Consider the following 19,306-nt stretch of genomic DNA (forward strand, 5'->3'; position numbering starts at 1 on the left):
AGAGAGAGAGAGGACCACGGGGAGGTAAGGTATGCTCAAGGAAATTAATATTTTCTAGTGAGATCGGGATGTATCCGCACTCCAATGACCCAATAGCAACAGAGACCCTAAGAATGCTCATAATTGACAGGCCTTACATGTTTGAAGGATCTATGTTTTTTCGCAGGGAACTATGGTTATATATATCCTACACAAAACAAAAGAGTTATAATTATAATCCATGGGAATTTCTTTATATATTGTTTTCAAAGGCAATACACATTTCTTTATATATTGCTTTCAAAGGCAATGCACATGTCATTCATAAAATAAAGACAAAAGTACTAGTCACATAGACACCAACCTGACAAAGTGGAAAGACGACAAAACGCTTGCTTTAGCCCAAAGGACCCCAAACAAGAAGGAAAATTACAATCAATACCTAATAATTCGCTATGCCTTACCAACATCTGTCACCCGCCTCTGGCACCACCACACGGATCCCCTAAGAAAAAGGGGATAGGGCACCTCTTCAGCCGAACTCGAGGCGCCTCCATTGTTGATCTATAGCTCTACGGACCTCCAAAGTAGCTCACCAAAGGTGAAGCCTTTGCCTTGAAAGAATTTGGCCGGGACAACACCCCAAACACGCCATCGAACTCTAGATTTGGGACCCCTATAACACAACCTCAAGGAGGAAACCTGACCCACTAGCCTTCAATTATGAATCAACCGTCTTTGAGCTGTTGCCGACATAGACCACCACTGACACCCTTTCCTAAACAACTTCTTATACTTCGTTCAATGCCAGAGCGAACGACGTCGCAATGGCAGAGCACGGGGACACAAGTCCACCACAAGGAAGTTCTCCCTGCTCGAACAATCTTGCACCCAGATCCATCATTGACCACATCAAAAAAGGATTTGGAACTCCTTTATTTAGTGCCGTTGTCACCCTCGTCAGAGTGAAGATGTGGTGTGGCAACAAACCTAAGCTACGAAGACCCTAAACCTACAACTACGTAGGTCTGCGAGTGTGAGATCCGGTGTCCCCGTCATGACCGATGATAGAGAAGTCCTCGTAGGGCTGGGCCCATAGGTGTGCAGACCGCGCGGCATGGCCCATAAATTTTGGGGGCCCCAAAATTTTATCTGCCTATTATATTTTTTCCGGGCGTTGGGTCGTACATGGCGTTGGGCCGTGGCACATTCGCAACTCCACGTAGTCAAGCGCCCCAGCCTCCTAGGCCGCCTGCTCGATGACTCATGGATCGGAAACTGAAAGGGATCGTCGGATCGACTGCATCCAAAGGACGACTTCCCTCAAATTAAAATCCAGAGGAAGGCAGGCGAGACGGCGCATCCAGAACTGATCAAAATCGATCGCATCCAGCTCCAAAGCTGCGACGGGCGACACGGCGATAATCGGGGCAACGAGCCTGCCACTTCCGATTAACTTCATCTAATCAACATGTTTCTCTCGCCAAAACAAGTAGCCTGCCGTAGTCTCACTGATTAACTTCCGCTCCTACGGTCCTGCACCTAATTTCTAAATCCTAATTAACTTTCGGCAGGGATCGTTACTTTATTAGAGATTGGTTCTTCCCTCCCTAGTTAAATATCACACTAGTGAGATAGGGCCTCATTTTTTGGTTTCGCACATGGCTTCGGATTTTGCCGGCCCGGCCCTGAGTCCATAGTGGAGGGGAGCCGCGAGAGGACGGGCCAGAAGGCTGCAGGTCGCTCTAGGCAAACAAAATTGTCTTTCTTCTTCCACGGGAGGAAAGAAAACGATAGCCCTACTAATTTAGGAAGAAAGGAAACGATAGCCCAAACTTGTACGTGTCTGCCCTAGTTTCCTTATATAGGCGACAACTGATCGTATCATGTAACGAAAATTTACAGGTTGAATTATTGTACAAGTACGTACTCATGAAACTTCCTTGTACAGTAGTATGTTTGTAATCCTTTGGGCACCTCGATCTCAAACGGCATAAGAGCGCACGCTACCGAGTGAGTGTATATTATAAAAAAAAGAAACTATGCCGACGTAGAACGTCCGTCCGCCGCTAACCCGTCTTGCCTTGTTGCGTTGAACTGACGCTCGGTTCAGTGTTATTATCGTGCCGACACCGGGAGCCGTACGTGTTCGTTGGCCGCTTCGGGCACGGATGCGAGTCCTGTCAGGACTATGACGGGCACCGCGCGCGTCGGTCACACGGTCGCCCTTGTTATAAGGTTCCACACCTACGCTCAACCCAGCCCATCAATCAAACGCAACCAACCCCGGCCGCCTCGCGCCCTCGATCGCACGCAGATCTCGGCGCCCCGATACGCACACGCGGACGTGCTGTGTGTTACTGGAGTAAGCTAGCAGCAATGGCGCACAACGCATCGGCGGCGACGACGGCGCAGAAGCGCAAGTACACCGAGGAGGAGGAGACGGCCGGCTTGTGCGCCAACGGCTGCGGCTTCTTCGGCGCCGCCGCCACCGGCAACATGTGCTCCAAGTGCTACCGCGACCACGTTCACGCCGCCACCGCCGACACCGCGGCGGCGGGGAGCGTCTTCATCGACCCTGCTGGTTCGACCGCGCCGCCTCCGGCGAAGAAGGCCAGGATGATCGTCGCCGTCCCGTCCTCTGATGGTGCGGCCGCCTCCTCCACCGCTGTGGCGGTTGACCCCGCCGTGACGCCCATGAAGCAGCCGGCGGTGGCGGCGAACCGGTGCGCGGCGTGCCGCAAGAAGGTTGGGCTGCTGGGGTTCCGATGCCGCTGCGAGGGCACCTTCTGCAGCGTGCACCGCTACTCGGAGAAGCACGACTGTGGATTCGACTACAAGGCCGCCGGCCAGGAGCAGATCGCCAAGCACAACCCGCTCGTGGTTGCGGACAAGATGACCGGAAGGATTTGAAGCCCACAAGAAACCACCAGATCAACGGCGAACCGATCAAGCAGTAGTCATGGCGTCCTCGAGGATAGAATCGATCAATCTTCTTTATATTTGCTACTAGGTCTTGGAACGTGTAAATATTAGTTTAGGCTTACAGAGACATCGGAATTCTGTAAATATTAGTTTAGAGTTTAGATTTCGAAGATACATGAATTTGTACCGCGAGTCTTGAAACATTTGTTCACCTCGATTTTATAATTTAAAGCAAATCACCACGTCCATACAACAAGTTTCGGTGTAACATAAAAAAGTAATAGGTCTGCTGTGTAATACTCTCTTAAAGTCGTACTAAAGCTAATACATTTATTTTGAGACAAAGGAAATATCACAAATATGCCCAAAAGGAAAAAAGAAAGTTGATACAATAGATACGCGGAGCCAACGAATAAGGTGCTTAGGGGGAGATGCTTTATAAAATAAACCATATTTTTCTCAAACATCAATGCTTATCTTTACAAGAGAGGATGGGTGCTTCATTAAGCGTTTGTCCTCTATAAATAAGCACCGGTGCTTAAGAAAATATGGTTTATATTTTTCTAAGCACCTTGCACTGTCTAATGCCTAAAAGGATATGCAATATGGAACCCACATTGATGATCCCGCCAAGTCACTCGATGTTCCGCTGTCTAGTAAGCTGGTGCCAGTGCACATCCCAAAAAGACTCGCTCAATCACCATTCGTTACGCGTTGTTCATAGGGTGTAGACTATCACTGCGAACACTCACTAGGAGAGACGTCTCCTCCTACCGGTATGGTTGGACTGGACTTATACAAACTCTCCATTCAGGTCCAGAGCCTTATGGACAAAGCTCCAACAAAAGTGGGCAGCGGACCTGAGAAGACAATGTGGGTCCAGGACTCAGACACTACACACGGGAAAATACCATCGCCTGGCCCATGCCGCTTGGCGACCTCCATCCCTGAGGGGACGTGACCGCGCAACAACTGCCAAACAAAGATCTTAATCTCCAGCGAAAGCGGCACTTTCCACAAAGGAGTGGCCCATGCCAGCATGGGCGCGCGACATAGGCCGCCAACAACCCAACAAGGCCAGGTGCCCAAAGACAGTATCCAGAGAGTTTGTCATAACAGGAGGGGGAGCCTCACTCAATTCAGCCCAAGCAAGGGTCTCCTTAGACCCAAATGTTTGTCAGAACGAGATGTTCCAATTCCCATTATGGGCAATTCAGGGAACCAAAAACATTGAGTTTGAGGAAATCGCAAAAAAGCAAGAAAATCGGCGTGGGGGACCATACCAAGCTATGGGTCCAACCAGAAGAGAGACCTTCTCCATTGCCTCAAGGGACGTGAGTCCAAAGGTGGATCCCATGCTTGATTGACTGTAGGGACTTCCAACACTAGGAGCCCTCCCTATTGTTGGAAATATGCCCTAGAGGCAATAATAAAAGTATTATTATTATATTTCCTTGTTCATGATAATTGTCTTTTATTCATGCTATAACTGTATTATCCGGAAATCGTAATACACGTGTGAATACATAGACCACAATATGTCCCTAGTGAGCCTCTAGTTGACTAGCTCGTTGTGATCAACAGATAGTCATGGTTTCCTGGCTATGGACATTGAATGTCGTTGATAACGGGATCACATCATTAGGAGAATGATGTGATGGACAAGACCCAATCCTAGGCCTAGCACAAAGATCGTGTAGTTCGTTTGCTAGAGCTTTGCCAATGTCAAGTATCTCTTCCTTCGACCATGAGAGCGTGTAACTCCTGGATACCGTAGGAGTGCTTTGGGTGTATCAAACGTCACAACGTAACTGGGTGACTATAAAGGTGCACTACAGGTATCTCCGAAAGTATCTATTGTTTTATGCGGATCGAGACTGGGATTTGTCACTCCGTGTAAACGGAGAGGTATCTCTGGGCCCACTCGGTAGGACATCATCATAATGTGCACAATGTGACCAAGGGGTTGATCACGGGATGATGTGTTACGGAACGAGTAAAGAGACTTGCCGGTAACGAGATTGAACAAGGTATCGGTATACCGACGATCGAATCTCGGGCAAGTACCATACCGCTAGACAAAGGGAATTGTATACGGGATCGATTGAGTCCTTGACATCATGGTTCATCCGATGAGATCATCGTGGAACATGTGGGAGCCATCATGGGTATCCAGATCCCGCTGTTGGTTATTGACCGGAGAACGTCTCGGTCATGTCTGCATGTCTCCCGAACCTGTAGGGTCTACACACTTAAGGTTCGATGACGCTAGGGTTATAAAGGAAGCTTGTATGTGGTTACCGAATGTTGTTCGGAGTCCCGGATGAGATCCCGGACGTCACGAGGAGTTCCGGAATGGTCCGGAGGTAAAGATTTATATATAGGAAGTCCTGTTTCGGCCATCGGGACAAGTTTCGGGGTCATCGGTATTGTACCGGGACCACCGGAAGGGTCCCGGGGGCCCACCGGGTGGGGCCACCTGCCCCGGGGGCCACATGGGCTGTAGGGGGTGCGCCTTGGCCTACATGGGACAAGGGCACCAGCCCCTAGAGGCCCATGCGCCAAGATATAGGAAAAAGGGGAGAGTCCTAAAAGGGGAAGGCACCTCCGAGGTGCCTTGGGGAGGATGGACTCCTCCCCCCTTCTTAGCCGCACCCCTTCCTTGGAGGAGGGGGCAAGGCTGCGCCTCCCCCCTCTCCCCTGCCCCTATATATAGTGGAGGGGAGGGAGGGCATCCATACCTGAGCCCTTGGCGCCTCCCTCCCTCCCGTGACACCTCCTCCTCTCTCGTAGGTGCTTGGCGAAGCCCTGCAGGATTGCCACGCTCCTCCATCACCACCACGCCGTTGTGCTGCTGCTGGATGGAGTCTTCCTCAACCTCTCCCTCTCTCCTTGCTGGATCAAGGCGTGGGAGACGTCACCGGGCTGTACGTGTGTTGAACGCGGAGGTGCCGTCCGTTCGGCACTAGGATCATCGGTGATCTGAATCACGACGAGTACGACTCCATCAACCCCGTTCACTTGAACGCTTCCGCTTAGCGATCTACAAGAGTATGTAGATGCACTCTCTTTCTACTCGTTGCTGGTCTCTCCATAGATAGATCTTGGTGATACGTAGGAAAATTTTTGAATTTCTGCTACGTTCCCCAACAGTGGTATCAGAGCTAGGTCTATTGCGTAGATTCTTTGCACGAGTAGAACACAAAGTAGTTGTGGGTGTTGATGTTGTTCAATATGTTTACCGTTACTAGTCCAATCTTGTTTCGACGGTATTGTGGGATGAAGCGGCCCGGACCGACCTTACACGTACTCTTACGTGAGACAGGTTCCACCGATTGACATGCACTTGGTGCATAAGGTGGCTAGCGGGTGCCAGTCTCTCCCACTTTAGTCGGAACGGATTCGATGAAAAGGGTCCTTATGAAGGGTAAATAGCAATTGGCATATCACGTCGTGGTCTTGCGTAGGTAAGAAACGTTCTTGCTAGAAACCCATAGCAGCCACGTAAAACATGCAACAACAATTAGAGGACGTCTAACTTGTTTTTGCAGGGTATGCTATGTGATGTGATATGGCCAAGAAGAATGTGATGAATGATATGTGATGTATGAGATTGATCATGTTCTTGTAATAGGATTCACGACTTGCATGTCGATGAGTATGACAACCGGCAGGAGCCATAGGAGTTGTCTTTATTTATTGTATGACCTGCGTGTCATTGAAGAACGCCATGTAAACTACTTTACTTTATTGCTAAACGCGTTAGTCATAGAAGTAGAAGTAGTCGTTGGCGTGACAACTTCATGAAGACATGATGATGGAGATCATGATGATGGAGATCATGGTGTCGTGCCGGTGACGATGATGATCATGGAGCCCCGAAGATGAAGATCAAAAGGAGCAAAATGATATTGGCCATATCATGTCACTATTTGATTGCATGTGATGTTTATCATGTTTATGCATCTTGTTTGCGTAGGACGACGGTAGTAAATAAGATGATCCCTTACAAAATTTCAAGAAGTGTTCTCCCCTAACTGTGCACCGTTGCTACAGTTCGTCGCTTCTAAGCACCACGTGATGATCGGGTGTGATGGATTCTTACGTTCACATACAACGGGTGTAAGACAGTTTTACACAGCGAAAACACTTAGGGTTAACTTGACGAGCCTAGCATGTGCAGACATGGCCTCGGAACACGGAGACCGAAAGGTCGAGCATGAGTCGTATAGTAGATACGATCAACATGAAGATGTTCACCGATGATGACTAGTCCGTCTCACGTGATGATCGGACACGGCCTAGTTGACTCGGATCATGTGATCACTTGGATGACCAGAGGGATGTCTATCTAAGTGGGAGTTCATAAGATGAACTTAATTATCCTGAACATAGTCAAAAGACCTTTTGCAAATTATGTCGTAAGCTCGCGCTTTAGTTCCACTGTTTAGATATGTTCCTAGAGAAAATATAGTTGAAAGTTGATAGTAGCGATTATGCGATCAGTAGAAAGCTTATGTCCTTAATGCACCGCTCAGTGTGCTGAACCCCAACGTCGTTTGTCGATGTTGCGAACATCGGACATACACGTTTTGATAACTACGTGATAGTTCAATTAAATGGTTTAAGTAGAGGCACCAAAAACGTTTTCGAAACATCGCGGAACATATGAGATGTTTCGAGGGCTGAAATTGGGATTTCAGGCTCGTGCCCACGTCAAGAGGTATAAGACCTCCGACGATTTTCTTAGCCTGCAAACTAAGGGAGAAAAGCTAAATCGTTGAGCTTGTGCTCAGATTGTCTGAGCACAACAATCACTTGAATCGAGTGGGAGTTGATCCTCCAGATGAGATAGTGATGTTTCCCCAAAGTCATTGCCACCAAGCTGCTAGAGCTTCGTGATTAACTATAACATATCAGGGATAGATATAATGATCCTTGAAATATTCATGATGTTTGACACCGCGAAAGTAGAAATCAAGAAGGAGCATCAATTGTTGATGGTTGGTGAAACCACTAGTTTCAAGAAGGGCAAGGGAACAAAGGGATACTTCATGAAACGGCAATTCAGCTGCTGCTCCAGTGAAGAAACCCAAGGTTGAACCCAAACCCGAGACTAAGTGCTTCTGTAATAAGGGGAACAACCACTGGAGCAACATTACCCTAGATACTTGGTAGATGAGAAGGCTGGCAAGGTCGATAGAAGTATATTGGATATACATTACGTTAATGTGTACTTTACTAGTATTCCTAGTAGCACCAGGGTATTGGATACCGGTTCGGTTGCTAAGTGTTAGTAACTCGAAATAAAAGCTACGGAATAAACGGAGACTAGCTAAAGGTGAGCTGACGATATATGTTGGAAGTGTTTCTAAGGTTGATATGATCAAGCATCGCACGCTCCCTCTACCACCGAGATTGGTGTTTGCGTTGAGCATAGACATGATTGGATTATGTCTATCGCAATACGGTTATTCATTTAAGGAGAATAATGGTTACTCTATTTTTGAATAATACCTTCAATGGTCTTGCACCTAAAGGAATGGTTTATTGAATCTCGGTCGTAGTGATACACATTTTCATGCCAAAAGATATAAGATAGTAATGATAGTACCACTTACTTGTGGCACTGCCATGTAAGTCATAATGGTATAAAACGCATGAAGAAGCTCCATGTTGATGGATCTTTGGACTCACTCGTTTTTGAAAAGTTTGAGACATGCGAACCATGTCTATTGGTGTATATGCACGAAGAAACTCCATGCAAATGGATCGTTCGGACTCACTTGATTTTGAATCACTTGAGATATGCAAATCATACCACATGGGCAAGATGACTGAAAAGCCTCATTTTCAGTAAGATGGAACAAGATAGCAACTTGTTGGAAGTAACACATTTTGATGTGTGCAGTCGAATGAGTGCTGAGGCATGTAGTGAATATCATTATGTTCTTACTTCACAGATGATTCGAGTAAATGTTGAGTATATTTACTTGATGAAACACAAGTCTGAATTATTGAATGGTTCAAGTAATTTCAGAGTGAAGTAGCAGATCATTGTGACAAGAGGATAAAATGTCTATGATATGATCATAGAGATGAATATCTGAGTTACGAGTTTTGGCACACAATTAAAACATTGTGGAAATTGTTTCGCAATTAATACCGCCTGGAACACCATAATGTGATGGTGTGCCCGAACATCATAGTTGCACCCTATTGGATATGGTGCGTACCATGATGTCTCTTATCGAATTACCACTATCGTTCATGGGTTAGGCATTAGAGACAACCACATTCACTTTAAATAGGGCACCACGTAATTCCGATGAGATGACACCGTATGAATTATGGTTTAGAGAAACCTAAGTTGTCGTTTCTTAAAAGTTTGGGGCTGCGACGCTTATATGAAAAAGTTTCAGGTTGATAAGCTCGAACCCAAAGCGGATAAAATGCATCTTCATAGAAAACCCAAAACAGTTGGGTATACCTCCTAATTCAGATCCGAAAGCAATATGGATTGTTTCTAGAATCGGGTCCTTTCTCGAGGAAAAGTTTCTCTCGAAAGAATTGAGTGGGAGGATGGTGGAGACTTGATGAGGTTATTGAACCGTCTCTTCAACTAGTGTGTGATAGGGCACAGGGAGTTGTTCCTGTGGCACCTACACCAATTGAAGTGGAAGCTTATGATATTGATCATGAAACTTCGGATCAAGTCACTCCCAAACCTCGTAGGATGACAAGGATGCGTACTACTTCAGAGTGGTACGTAATCCTGTCTTGAAGGTCATGTTGCTAGACAACAATGAACCTACGAGCTATGGAGAAGCGATGGTGGGCCCGGATTCCGATAAATGACTTGAGGCCATAAAATCCGAGAGAGGATCCATGTATGAAAACAAAGTGTAGACTTTGGCAGAACGGCTCGATGGTCGTAAGGCTAATGAGTACAGATGGATTTCAAAAGGAAGACGGACAATGATGGTAAATGTCACCATTAAGAAAGCTCGACTTGTCGTTAAGATGTTTTCCGACAAGTTCAAGGAGTTGACTACGATGAGATTTTCTCACTCGTAGCGATGCTAAGAGTCTGTTGGAATTATATTAGCGATTACTGCATTATTTATGAAATCTTGCAGATAGGATGTCAAAACATTGTTTCCTCGACGATTTTAATGAGGAAAGGTTGTATGTGATACAACCGGAAGGTTTTGTCAATCCCGAAAGATGCTAATAAGTATGCAAAGCTCCAGCAATCCTTCTAAGGACTGGAGTAAGCATCTCGGAGTTGGAATGTGCGCTTTGATGAGATGATCAAAGATTTTGGTGTATACAAAGTTTATGAGAAACTTGTATTTCCAAAGAAGTGAGTGGGAGCACTATAAAATTTCTGATGAGTATATGTTGTTGACATATTGTTGATCAGAAATGATGTAGAATTTCTGGAAAGCATATAGGGTTATTTGAAATGTGTTTTTCAATAGAAAACCTGGATTAAGCTACTTGAGCATTGAGCATCAAGATCTATAAGGATAGATCAAAGCGCTTAATGGTACTTTCAAATGAGCACATACCTTGACATGATCTTGAAGGTGTTCAAGATGGACCGGTCAAAGAAGGAGTTCTTGCCTAAGTTGTAAGGTACGAAGTTAAGACTTAAAGCTCGACCACGGCAGAATAGAGAGAAAGGACGAAGGTCGTCCCCTATGCTTAAGACGTAGGCTCTTCAGTATGCTATGCTGTGTACCGCACCTGAAGTGTGCCTTGCCATGAGTCAGTCAAGGGGTACAAGAGTGATCCATGAATGGATCACAGGACAGCGGTCAAAGTTATCCTTAGTAACTAGTGGACTAAGAAATTTTCTCGATTATGGAGGTGGTAAAAGAGTTCGTCGTAAAGGGTTACGTCGATGCAAGCTTAACACCTATCCGGATAGCTCTGAGTGGAGATACCGGATACGTATAATGGAGCAATGATTTAGAATAGCTCCAAGTAGAACAGTTATTTGGAATAGCTCCAAATAGAACGTGGTAGCTACATCTAGGAGATGACATAGAGATTTGTAAAGCACACACGGATCTGAAAGGTTCAGACCCGTTGACTAAAACCTCTCTCACAAGCAGAACATGACCAAACCCCAGATCTCATTGAGTCTTGATCACATGATGGTGTGAACTAGTTTAGTGACAATAGTAAACTCTTTGGATGTTGGTCACATGGTGATGTGACCTGTCAGTGTTAATCACATGGTGATGTGAACTAGATTATTGACTCTAGTGCAAGTGGGAGACTGTTGGAAATATGCCCTAGAGGCAATAATAAAAGTATTATTATTATATTTCCTTGTTCATGATAATTGTCTTTTATTCATGCTATAACTGTATTATCCGGAAATCGTAATACACGTGTGAATACATAGACCACAATATGTCCCTAGTGAGCCTCTAGTTGACTAGCTCGTTGTGATCAACAGATAGTCATGGTTTCCTGGCTATGGACATTGGATGTCGTTGATAACGGGATCACATCATTAGGAGAATGATGTGATGGACAAGACCCAATCCTAAGCCTAGCACAAAGATCGTGTAGTTCGTTTGCTAGAGCTTTGCCAATGTCAAGTATATCTTCCTTTGACCATGAGAGCGTGTAACTCCTGGATACCGTAGGAGTGCTTTGGGTGTATCAAACGTCACAACGTAACTGGGTGACTATAAAGGTGCACTACAGGTATCTCCGAAAGTATCTATTGTTTTATGCGGATCGAGACTGGGATTTGTCACTCCGTGTAAACGGAGAGGTATCTCTGGGCCCACTCGGTAGGACATCATCATAATGTGCACAATGTGACCAAGGGGTTGATCACGGGATGATGTGTTACGGAACGAGTAAAGAGACTTGCCGGTAACGAGATTGAACAAGGTATCGGTATACCGACGATCGAATCTCGGGCAAGTAAAATACCGCTAGACAAAGGGAATTGTATACGGGATCGATTGAGTCCTTGACATCGTGGTTCATCCGATGAGATCATCGTGGAACATGTGGGAGCCAACATGGGTATCCAGATCCCGCTGTTGGTTATTGACCGGAGAACCTCTCGGTCATGTCTGCATGTCTCCCGAACCCGTAGGGTCTACACACTTAAGGTTCGATGACGCTAGGGTTATAAAGGAAGCTTGTATGTGGTTACCGAATGTTGTTCGGAGTCCCAGATGAGATCCCGGACGTCACGAGGAGTTCCGGAATGGTCCGGAGGTAAAGATTTATATATAGGAAGTCCTGTTTCGGCCATCGGGACAAGTTTCGGGGTCATCGGTATTGTACCGGGACCATCGGAAGGGTCCCGGGGGCCCACCGGGTGGGGCCACCTGCCCCGGGGGCCACATGGGCTGTAGGGGGTGCGCCTTGGCCTACATGGGCCAAGGGCACCAGCCCCTAGAGGCCCATGCGCCAAGATATAGGAAAAAAGGGAGAGTCCTAAAAGGGGAAGGCACCTCCGAGGTGCCTTGGGGAGGATGGACTCCTCCCCCCTTCTTAGCCGCACCCCTTCCTTGGAGGAGGGGGCAAGGCTGCTCCTCCCCCCTCTCCCCTGCCCCTATATATAGTGGAGGGGAGGGAGGGCATCCATACCTGAGCCCTTGGCGCCTCCCTCCCTCCCGTGACACCTCCTCCTCTCTCGTAGGTGCTTGGCGAAGCCCTGCAGGATTGCCACGCTCCTCCATCACCACCACGCCGTTGTGCTGCTGCTGGATGGAGTCTTCCTCAACCTCTCCCTCTCTCCTTGCTGGATCAAGGCGTGGGAGACGTCACCGGGCTGTACGTGTGTTGAACGCGGAGGTGCCGTCCGTTCGGCACTAGGATCATCGGTGATCTGAATCACGACGAGTACGACTCCATCAACCCCGTTCACTTGAACGCTTCCGCTTAGCGATCTACAAGGGTATGTAGATGCACTCTCTTTCTACTCGTTGCTGGTCTCTCCATAGATAGATCTTGGTGATACGTAGGAAATTTTTTGAATTTCTGCTACGTTCCCCAATACCTATTGTTAAGATTAATTAACACATCGTTAATTAAAGAATAATCCCCGCCCCGTCGCGGCCGCGCCCGAACAGTCGCGTCTTACGAACGCGTCCGTTCCCATTGTATATAAGGATTCTGTAACCATCAATAAAGAGTTCGATTCAATCATTTGTCTCTTGTCTCTCTCGTTTAAGATCTAACACGTAGTCCTCGGCTTGCATCCGTGCAGGTGGCGCCCGAGGCAACGGCCCTCGGCTGGCCCTCCGGCCACGGAGGCAGCGGCGCCCTTCGGCGTGGCTCCCACAGCGGAGACGACGGCGCTCCGACAGTCGCGGCCCTGGCCGGTGTGCCAAAACAGGGGCGGGCGGTTACAGGATTTCTCCTGGTAGAAAGCGCTCGGGAGTAAAGAAATAGGAATCTTATCTCTTCGCAAGTTTTGCATTTCAGCCTTGTGGCTTTACCTATTTCCGAAATAGGTCAAAACTTGCCTCTGTCATTGTTTTACGGCTAATTCCTGGAAGTTTCGGGATATTGCAGCTTGGTCTAACGTTATGCCATATGCAGATCATCATTTAGCCCATTTTTCTGCTGAGTTTAAAAATTCCAGAAATGTGTGGTTGTTGATGCTTGACATGTTCAATGTGTTTGCTTTTTGGCAATCCCTTTAACATGTTGTATTAGTACAATGACACTGTTTTGCGATTGAGATTAAGTTTTCTCGCACAACAATATTGATTTGTGATTGAGATTTTTTTTTCCTTCTCGCAAAACAATCTCATTGCGATTGAGATTAATTTTCTCTCGCAAAATACTAATTCACCCTGCTGAATTATCTTGCAACTTGATACAAGATCATCTTGTTTAATCTGAGGTCGATAAAATTCAAGTTTCACACTTGAGCATCAAGTTTGCAACAACATTACTATTCATGATGTTTACTTTGAAATTGCAACTTACCAACTTTACGTTGGAGTCATGGAGTTTTACACGCTCATGACCAAACTGCATAATTTTATTCCCCTCTATCTTTGATACGTGGAAATCTACCAAGTATTTCCTATCTGTGGTAATTCGATTACACACCAATATCATCACCCCGACATACATCATTGGCCCCTCAACATATAGTTGGGATCTATGTGAGGAATAACTGTATTACCGTCAATACCTCAAGCCCCTCTCATTGGGAGTTATTCAAGGCCAGTATGTTGATTCAATAAGGAATATTTCCAGGCATTAGGGGGAGAATTCAAGTACCATAAAGAATGCCAGGAAATTAGTGGAATGTTCAACACATTTCTGCCTCATATCCACGTAATCAAAGAGCTGAACCATGTGTTCAGAAGATTTGCAACATATTGCAAATAACCTGCCAGATTCATTTACTGACTATAAAGGTGTCACACAATCCTACAATCCTGCAAAAGTATGCCTGAAAGAGTGGAGGTACCAACAAAATCCACTCCACTCCCCGTTCAAAGCAACAGGGGGAGATGTATGACAGAAGTACATCAGGATTCAGTTTCTCGCAAGCAAGGATATCAAGGCCTGTGAATCAGTAAATGCAAGTCAACTTCACGTTGGCAGGCAACTAATGGGTAGTATACACCCAGTGGATGGGAAACCTCCACCAACCCAGGTCATAGTGCACACAATGACCGGGACATCGGAATACCCGACTCAATCGCATTGGGAAATCGCGAGCAGTCACCATGGGTAACGATATTTCCATCAACTATATATTGATATATAGATTCTGGAGAATCATATAACCAGAAGTCTACAATTGTCGACATACATTTCTCAACTAGATTGCAAAAACCTTTCAAATAATTCAGATCCAAAGACCATGGCCATGGCAAAGTGTGAACAACACTCGGACTGAACTCAAGCAAAGGGTGTAATCTAGGTAGAAATGATCTTGCTCAATAATGGGAAGGTATTCATAAGCAATACCTACACCAGTTTTCTTCTGAAAACAGAATTGAGAACAACGAGGTGGTGAAACAAAGAGCAAGTATTGTAGCACAAGGGTTTATGCAGATACCTAACTATTCTCCAGAGGTGGAATCTCATTCCGATAACTTATATCATTGGCAGTACAAAATCATCTATCTCTGCAGTTGATAGATGTAGTGATCACATGTCCATGTGGCTCACTAGATTCAGACATGTATGATTGATTTCCAATGAAATCTCAATTCTGAATCGAAATACAAAATGCAACATACATTGTGTAAAAATCAGTAAGTCACCATATGACTTATTGTTGTCGGTACATTTGGTACAACCGACTTAGTGAGTTCCTTTCCATAAGGATTACTCCTACAATGATGGTTATCCATGTTTGTCTGTCATGCACAGTGATTACTCCTGCAATGACGATACATGTAATCATCTAAACGACGGAGTTTAAATGAAGGATTTGGGTAAAACCAAGGTACCGCTCGTTACTACAACTTGAGCACCTTCACTCATACATTTTGATACACTATGTTGTCTATATTCAAAAATATATTGGAGAAATTCATTGTAGACAAGTCTTATACATCCATAACTCTCATGGTGGTTCATTCTCTAGACATAGAGAAAGATCTATTTAGACCAAGAGATGATGGAAATGAAATATTGGGACTCAATGTTCCTTAATGCCATTGGATCCACCAAACACAATTGGTTGGTACTCAAGAATATCTTTCGATATCTTCAAGGCATCAAACATCTTGTCCTGGTTTTTCAGTTTCACAGAAATGTGAACACCGATATCATTGGATACATCGATCAGATCCTACTATATCAGATCGTAGACAAGCTTAGTGTTCCTATTAGGTGTGGTAGCCCTCTCATGAAGAGTCTTCGAGACAGACCTCATGGCTACATCCACCAACCATTATCTCAAGGATAATGTTTCTTGTGTTGCCCGGATGCAAACAGGTTACATAATAAGCAATATCGCTATATTGCATATCTTGCAAGTCAAATCATGTGACTGATTTGTTCACGAAGTCCCTATCAACTTCTACATTCCAGATATATGTTCTTGGAATTGGTGTGTGACGGCTTTGAAATTTGCAAGAATCAGGGGGAGTATCTTCCTGAATTGTTTCTGTTCAATGCATCATATTATACTCTTTTTCCCTTCATGATTTTACTATATAGGTTCTCATAAAGGTTTTTAATGAGGTAATATCAACACAAGATTATATGTCATACTTTCGTTTTCCCCACCGGGTTTTTTAGGAAAGTATATACGACATATTTATTGCCCTCTAAATTCTATGGATATACTTCATATTGAGTTAACAGAGGCAATAATCATTATATGTTGGATCAATTTCTCCTTATTTTCCCACAGGGTTTGAAGGAGTTTTACCAGCATATCATACACTACTCCTCATATTTTTCCCACAGGGTTTTTGGAGGAGATTTAATCGAAGATGATGGATCCTTATGCGGTCAAGCGGTGATTAGGGGGAGTGTTAAGATTAATTAACACATCGTTAATTAAAGAATAATCCCCATCCCGTCGCGGCCGCGCCCGAACAGTCGCGTCTTACAAACGCATCCGTTCCCATTGTATATAAGGATTCTGTAACCATCAATAAAGAGTTCGATTCAATCATTTGTCTCATGTCTCTCGTTTAAGATCTAACACCTATGATCGCAAGCTAGGAGAGGGCGGCCATGTAGATATTTAGCTTTAATGAGCAGCAATTATAAGCCCCCTCCACCATGGGAATCCGTCACACACATCTCAGCATAAGGGACACATTCATATGCCCAGACGCAAGAATACCTGTTATCTTTGACTGCAAAAACAGGACATGCCGGACCATATTCTTATCCAATGCATTAATGCTCGATACATTTGGTGGGCCTGTTTTGCATAGCTTTTTCCTATGGTGGGAGTGTCTAGCACTCTCGATAGGATGCTAGACTGGGGATCCATGTCTGTGGCATCTTTCCGAAAGCAGCGAGAAGGGAGTTTGACTCTCTCTTTATGTTGGTCTTCTTGAGCCTCCGCAAACAATAGAATGCTCGCGTGTTCGCCAACATAGCACAGCAGGCCAATGAAGCTTCTCTGGTCATAAGATGTGTATGGAGGCGCATGGGAGATCATTACATAGCAGTAGAGAGAACTCCCCTCTTCTTGTATGGGTGTGGTGTTGGCACCAACAATCATCTTATGATTATTTTGTTGCCATCTTGTAAAACTCATATGCTTCCTTATATAACAGCATGGTACGTTTAAGCGCACTGTCAAAAAAATATATGCCGAGATGCAAGAACACCTGGATCACCTTGGTCCCTAGGAAAGAAACGATCAACCCACTTACTCATATGGTACTTCTAGCAACCATCGTCCACCTGCCATAATAAGCCATTGATTTCGCACGAAAACCCCAGCATGGGGAGCGCGCCATGTGGTGCGTCCCAACGCCGACATGTGTCATGTGTTGGGCTCCTGCGGGAGCACTTTTTTTTTTGAAGTTGCACGTGTTATTGGTTTTGGGGGGATTTTATTTTTACTTGGTTTTTCCTAGGATTCCTCAAAAAGAAAATTTGTTTTTCCAATTTTCTCGCGTGAAGCACATCGTGTGAAAAGCGTATATGTGCTTCCGCCCACATATGTGCTTCTACATGAATTGCACTGTGTGTGTCGAAAGTGAAAAGGCACAATTGTGCTTCACGGTGAAGCACGGCTGTATTTCCCGAAAAGTGAACAGCACAACTGCGATTCCGCGAAAAGAACAAATACACTTTCTAAAAGCTTCGCGGTGAAACATAACCGTGCTTTCGTGTGAAAAACACATGTGCTTTCTGAAAAGTGAAAAGCACAGGTGTACTTTACGATGAAACACAACTGTGCTTCCCAAAAGTGAAAGCACCTGTGTGCTTCCAAAAAAAGGTGAAAGGGCAAAACCACGCTTCCTTGTTTTCGGTTTTCCGTTGTCTTTTTTTCCTCTTTTTTGTTTTTGCTTTTTCCCGGTCTATGATCTTTTCTTGATTCAGTTTTTTTTATTTCAAGTTTTTTTGGGAAAAAATGGTTTAAACCTATTAACATAGGATCTAGTTTCGAAGATCTCAACGCAGGAACCCAAATAGTGAAAATGGTTTGTGATTTGGATGTAGACACGCGGTTATATTTCTGCTATAAGACGCTTATATTCATTTACAGAGGAAGGACAACTTTTTGAACTAGACTATTTTTTATCAACTTGCCCCCCACCCACACAACTGTGTTTCATTCGTCGATTGATTAATGCGAGAGTTTAGTTCATAGGCTGGTTAAACTGTGATGCGTATGTATAAACTTAATTTAGTTTGGTACAAAAAGTGATACACATGAATATAAAGAAACAACGAACATCTAAAAGGCCAATCGACTGCGTGTCGTGATTCTAAACAATAATCAATTGCTTGTGTTGGACAGCAGTCCAATTATTATGTCGGAATGGAGAAAAATTGCACGAACCGAACAGTGCGACCGATCACACCATGCACGACGTGACTAGCAAAAGCACGAACAACATAGTCGGTACTTGGTACTTGGGCGCCGGCAGGTCATCACCACTTGGTAACAAAGGGCCGCCTGGACTTGTGAGCAGACGAGGACGGTGCCGGTGCAGGGGCAAGCCAAGGAGCGTCGGCGGCGAGGATTGTATTGTGAGCAGACGAGGACGGTGCCGGTGCAGGGGCAGGGGCAAGCCAAGGAGCGTTGGCGGCGAGGATTGTATTGTGAGCAGACGAGGACGGTGCCGGCGCAGGGGCAAGCCAAGGAGCGTCGGCGGCGAGGATTGCATTGTGAGAAGACGAGGACGGTGCCGGGGCAGGGGCAAGCGAAGGAGCGTCGGCGGCGAGGATGGTGACGTTGAGCTTCATGCCCATAGCGCAGTGGTTGCCCACGGCGCAGACGAACCACCTCCGCCCGGCGCTGGCGAGTTGGACCTGATCGCTGCCGGAGTTCCAGGCGCCGAGGCCCTTGGCGCTGTTGCACGCCCTGAAGTCCGGCCCGCTCACCTCCACCACGTTATGGTTGGCCTTGTTGTACTTGAACACTGCGAGGGCGTGGCAAGCCTTGGTCATGACTCATGACATGATCAAGGAATTGAACGATTCTCTAAGCTTAGTTGTGCGCAGTGACAGGTCAAATTTCGTGGGCAAACAGAGCATGAATCCGGAGGAGATATGGAGTTGATTGAGTACCTAGTGCGTCGCCGACCCTGAACTGGTTGCTCTCGGACCAGGTGGTGTAGTCGAACCCGAGCGTCCACCCGCTGCCGTCGCCAACGACGTGGACGGTGGCGGAGGCGAGCAAGGGGAGGAAGGCGATCGCCGTCGCCGCCACCGCCATGACAAGCATCGCCTTGGAAGCCAT

At 45.8% G+C, this 19,306-nt stretch overlaps 2 protein-coding genes across 2 annotated transcripts; one reads left to right on the forward strand and one right to left on the reverse strand.

Moving 5' to 3' along the window:
- The first annotated feature begins 2,279 nt into the window (after positions 1 to 2,279).
- On the forward strand, positions 2,280 to 3,107 carry LOC119306363 (zinc finger A20 and AN1 domain-containing stress-associated protein 7-like). The gene has a single exon (XM_037582601.1). The coding sequence runs from the start codon at positions 2,359 to 2,361 to the stop codon at positions 2,890 to 2,892; it is 534 nt and encodes a 177-aa protein (XP_037438498.1). The 5' UTR covers positions 2,280 to 2,358; the 3' UTR covers positions 2,893 to 3,107.
- A 15,131-nt stretch (positions 3,108 to 18,238) lies between these two features.
- LOC119306364 (blue copper protein 1a-like) lies at positions 18,239 to 19,306 on the reverse strand. Its single transcript, XM_037582602.1, has 2 exons — positions 19,135 to 19,306; positions 18,239 to 18,986 (listed from the first exon to the last, which is right to left on the reverse strand). Exons 1-2 carry the CDS (start codon positions 19,304 to 19,306, stop codon positions 18,496 to 18,498), a joined length of 663 nt encoding a protein of 220 aa, XP_037438499.1. The 3' UTR covers positions 18,239 to 18,495.

The sequence above is a fragment of the Triticum dicoccoides genome, chromosome 5B (genome assembly GCF_002162155.2).
Source record: "Triticum dicoccoides isolate Atlit2015 ecotype Zavitan chromosome 5B, WEW_v2.0, whole genome shotgun sequence".
Classification (NCBI taxonomy): Eukaryota; Viridiplantae; Streptophyta; class Magnoliopsida; order Poales; family Poaceae; genus Triticum; species Triticum dicoccoides.

Excerpts from the sequence above, each read along its gene's own strand:
- LOC119306363 (XM_037582601.1), top strand. The coding sequence starts at position 2,359 with ATGGCGCACAACGCATCGGCGGCGACGACGGCGCAGAAGCGCAAGTAC.
- LOC119306364 (XM_037582602.1), bottom strand. The coding sequence starts at position 19,306 with ATGGCTTCCAAGGCGATGCTTGTCATGGCGGTGGCGGCGACGGCGATC. Across the intron at positions 18,987-19,134 it reads CAGGGTCGGCGACGCACTAG|TGTTCAAGTACAACAAGGCC; the intron begins GTACTCAATCAA and ends ACGCCCTCGCAG.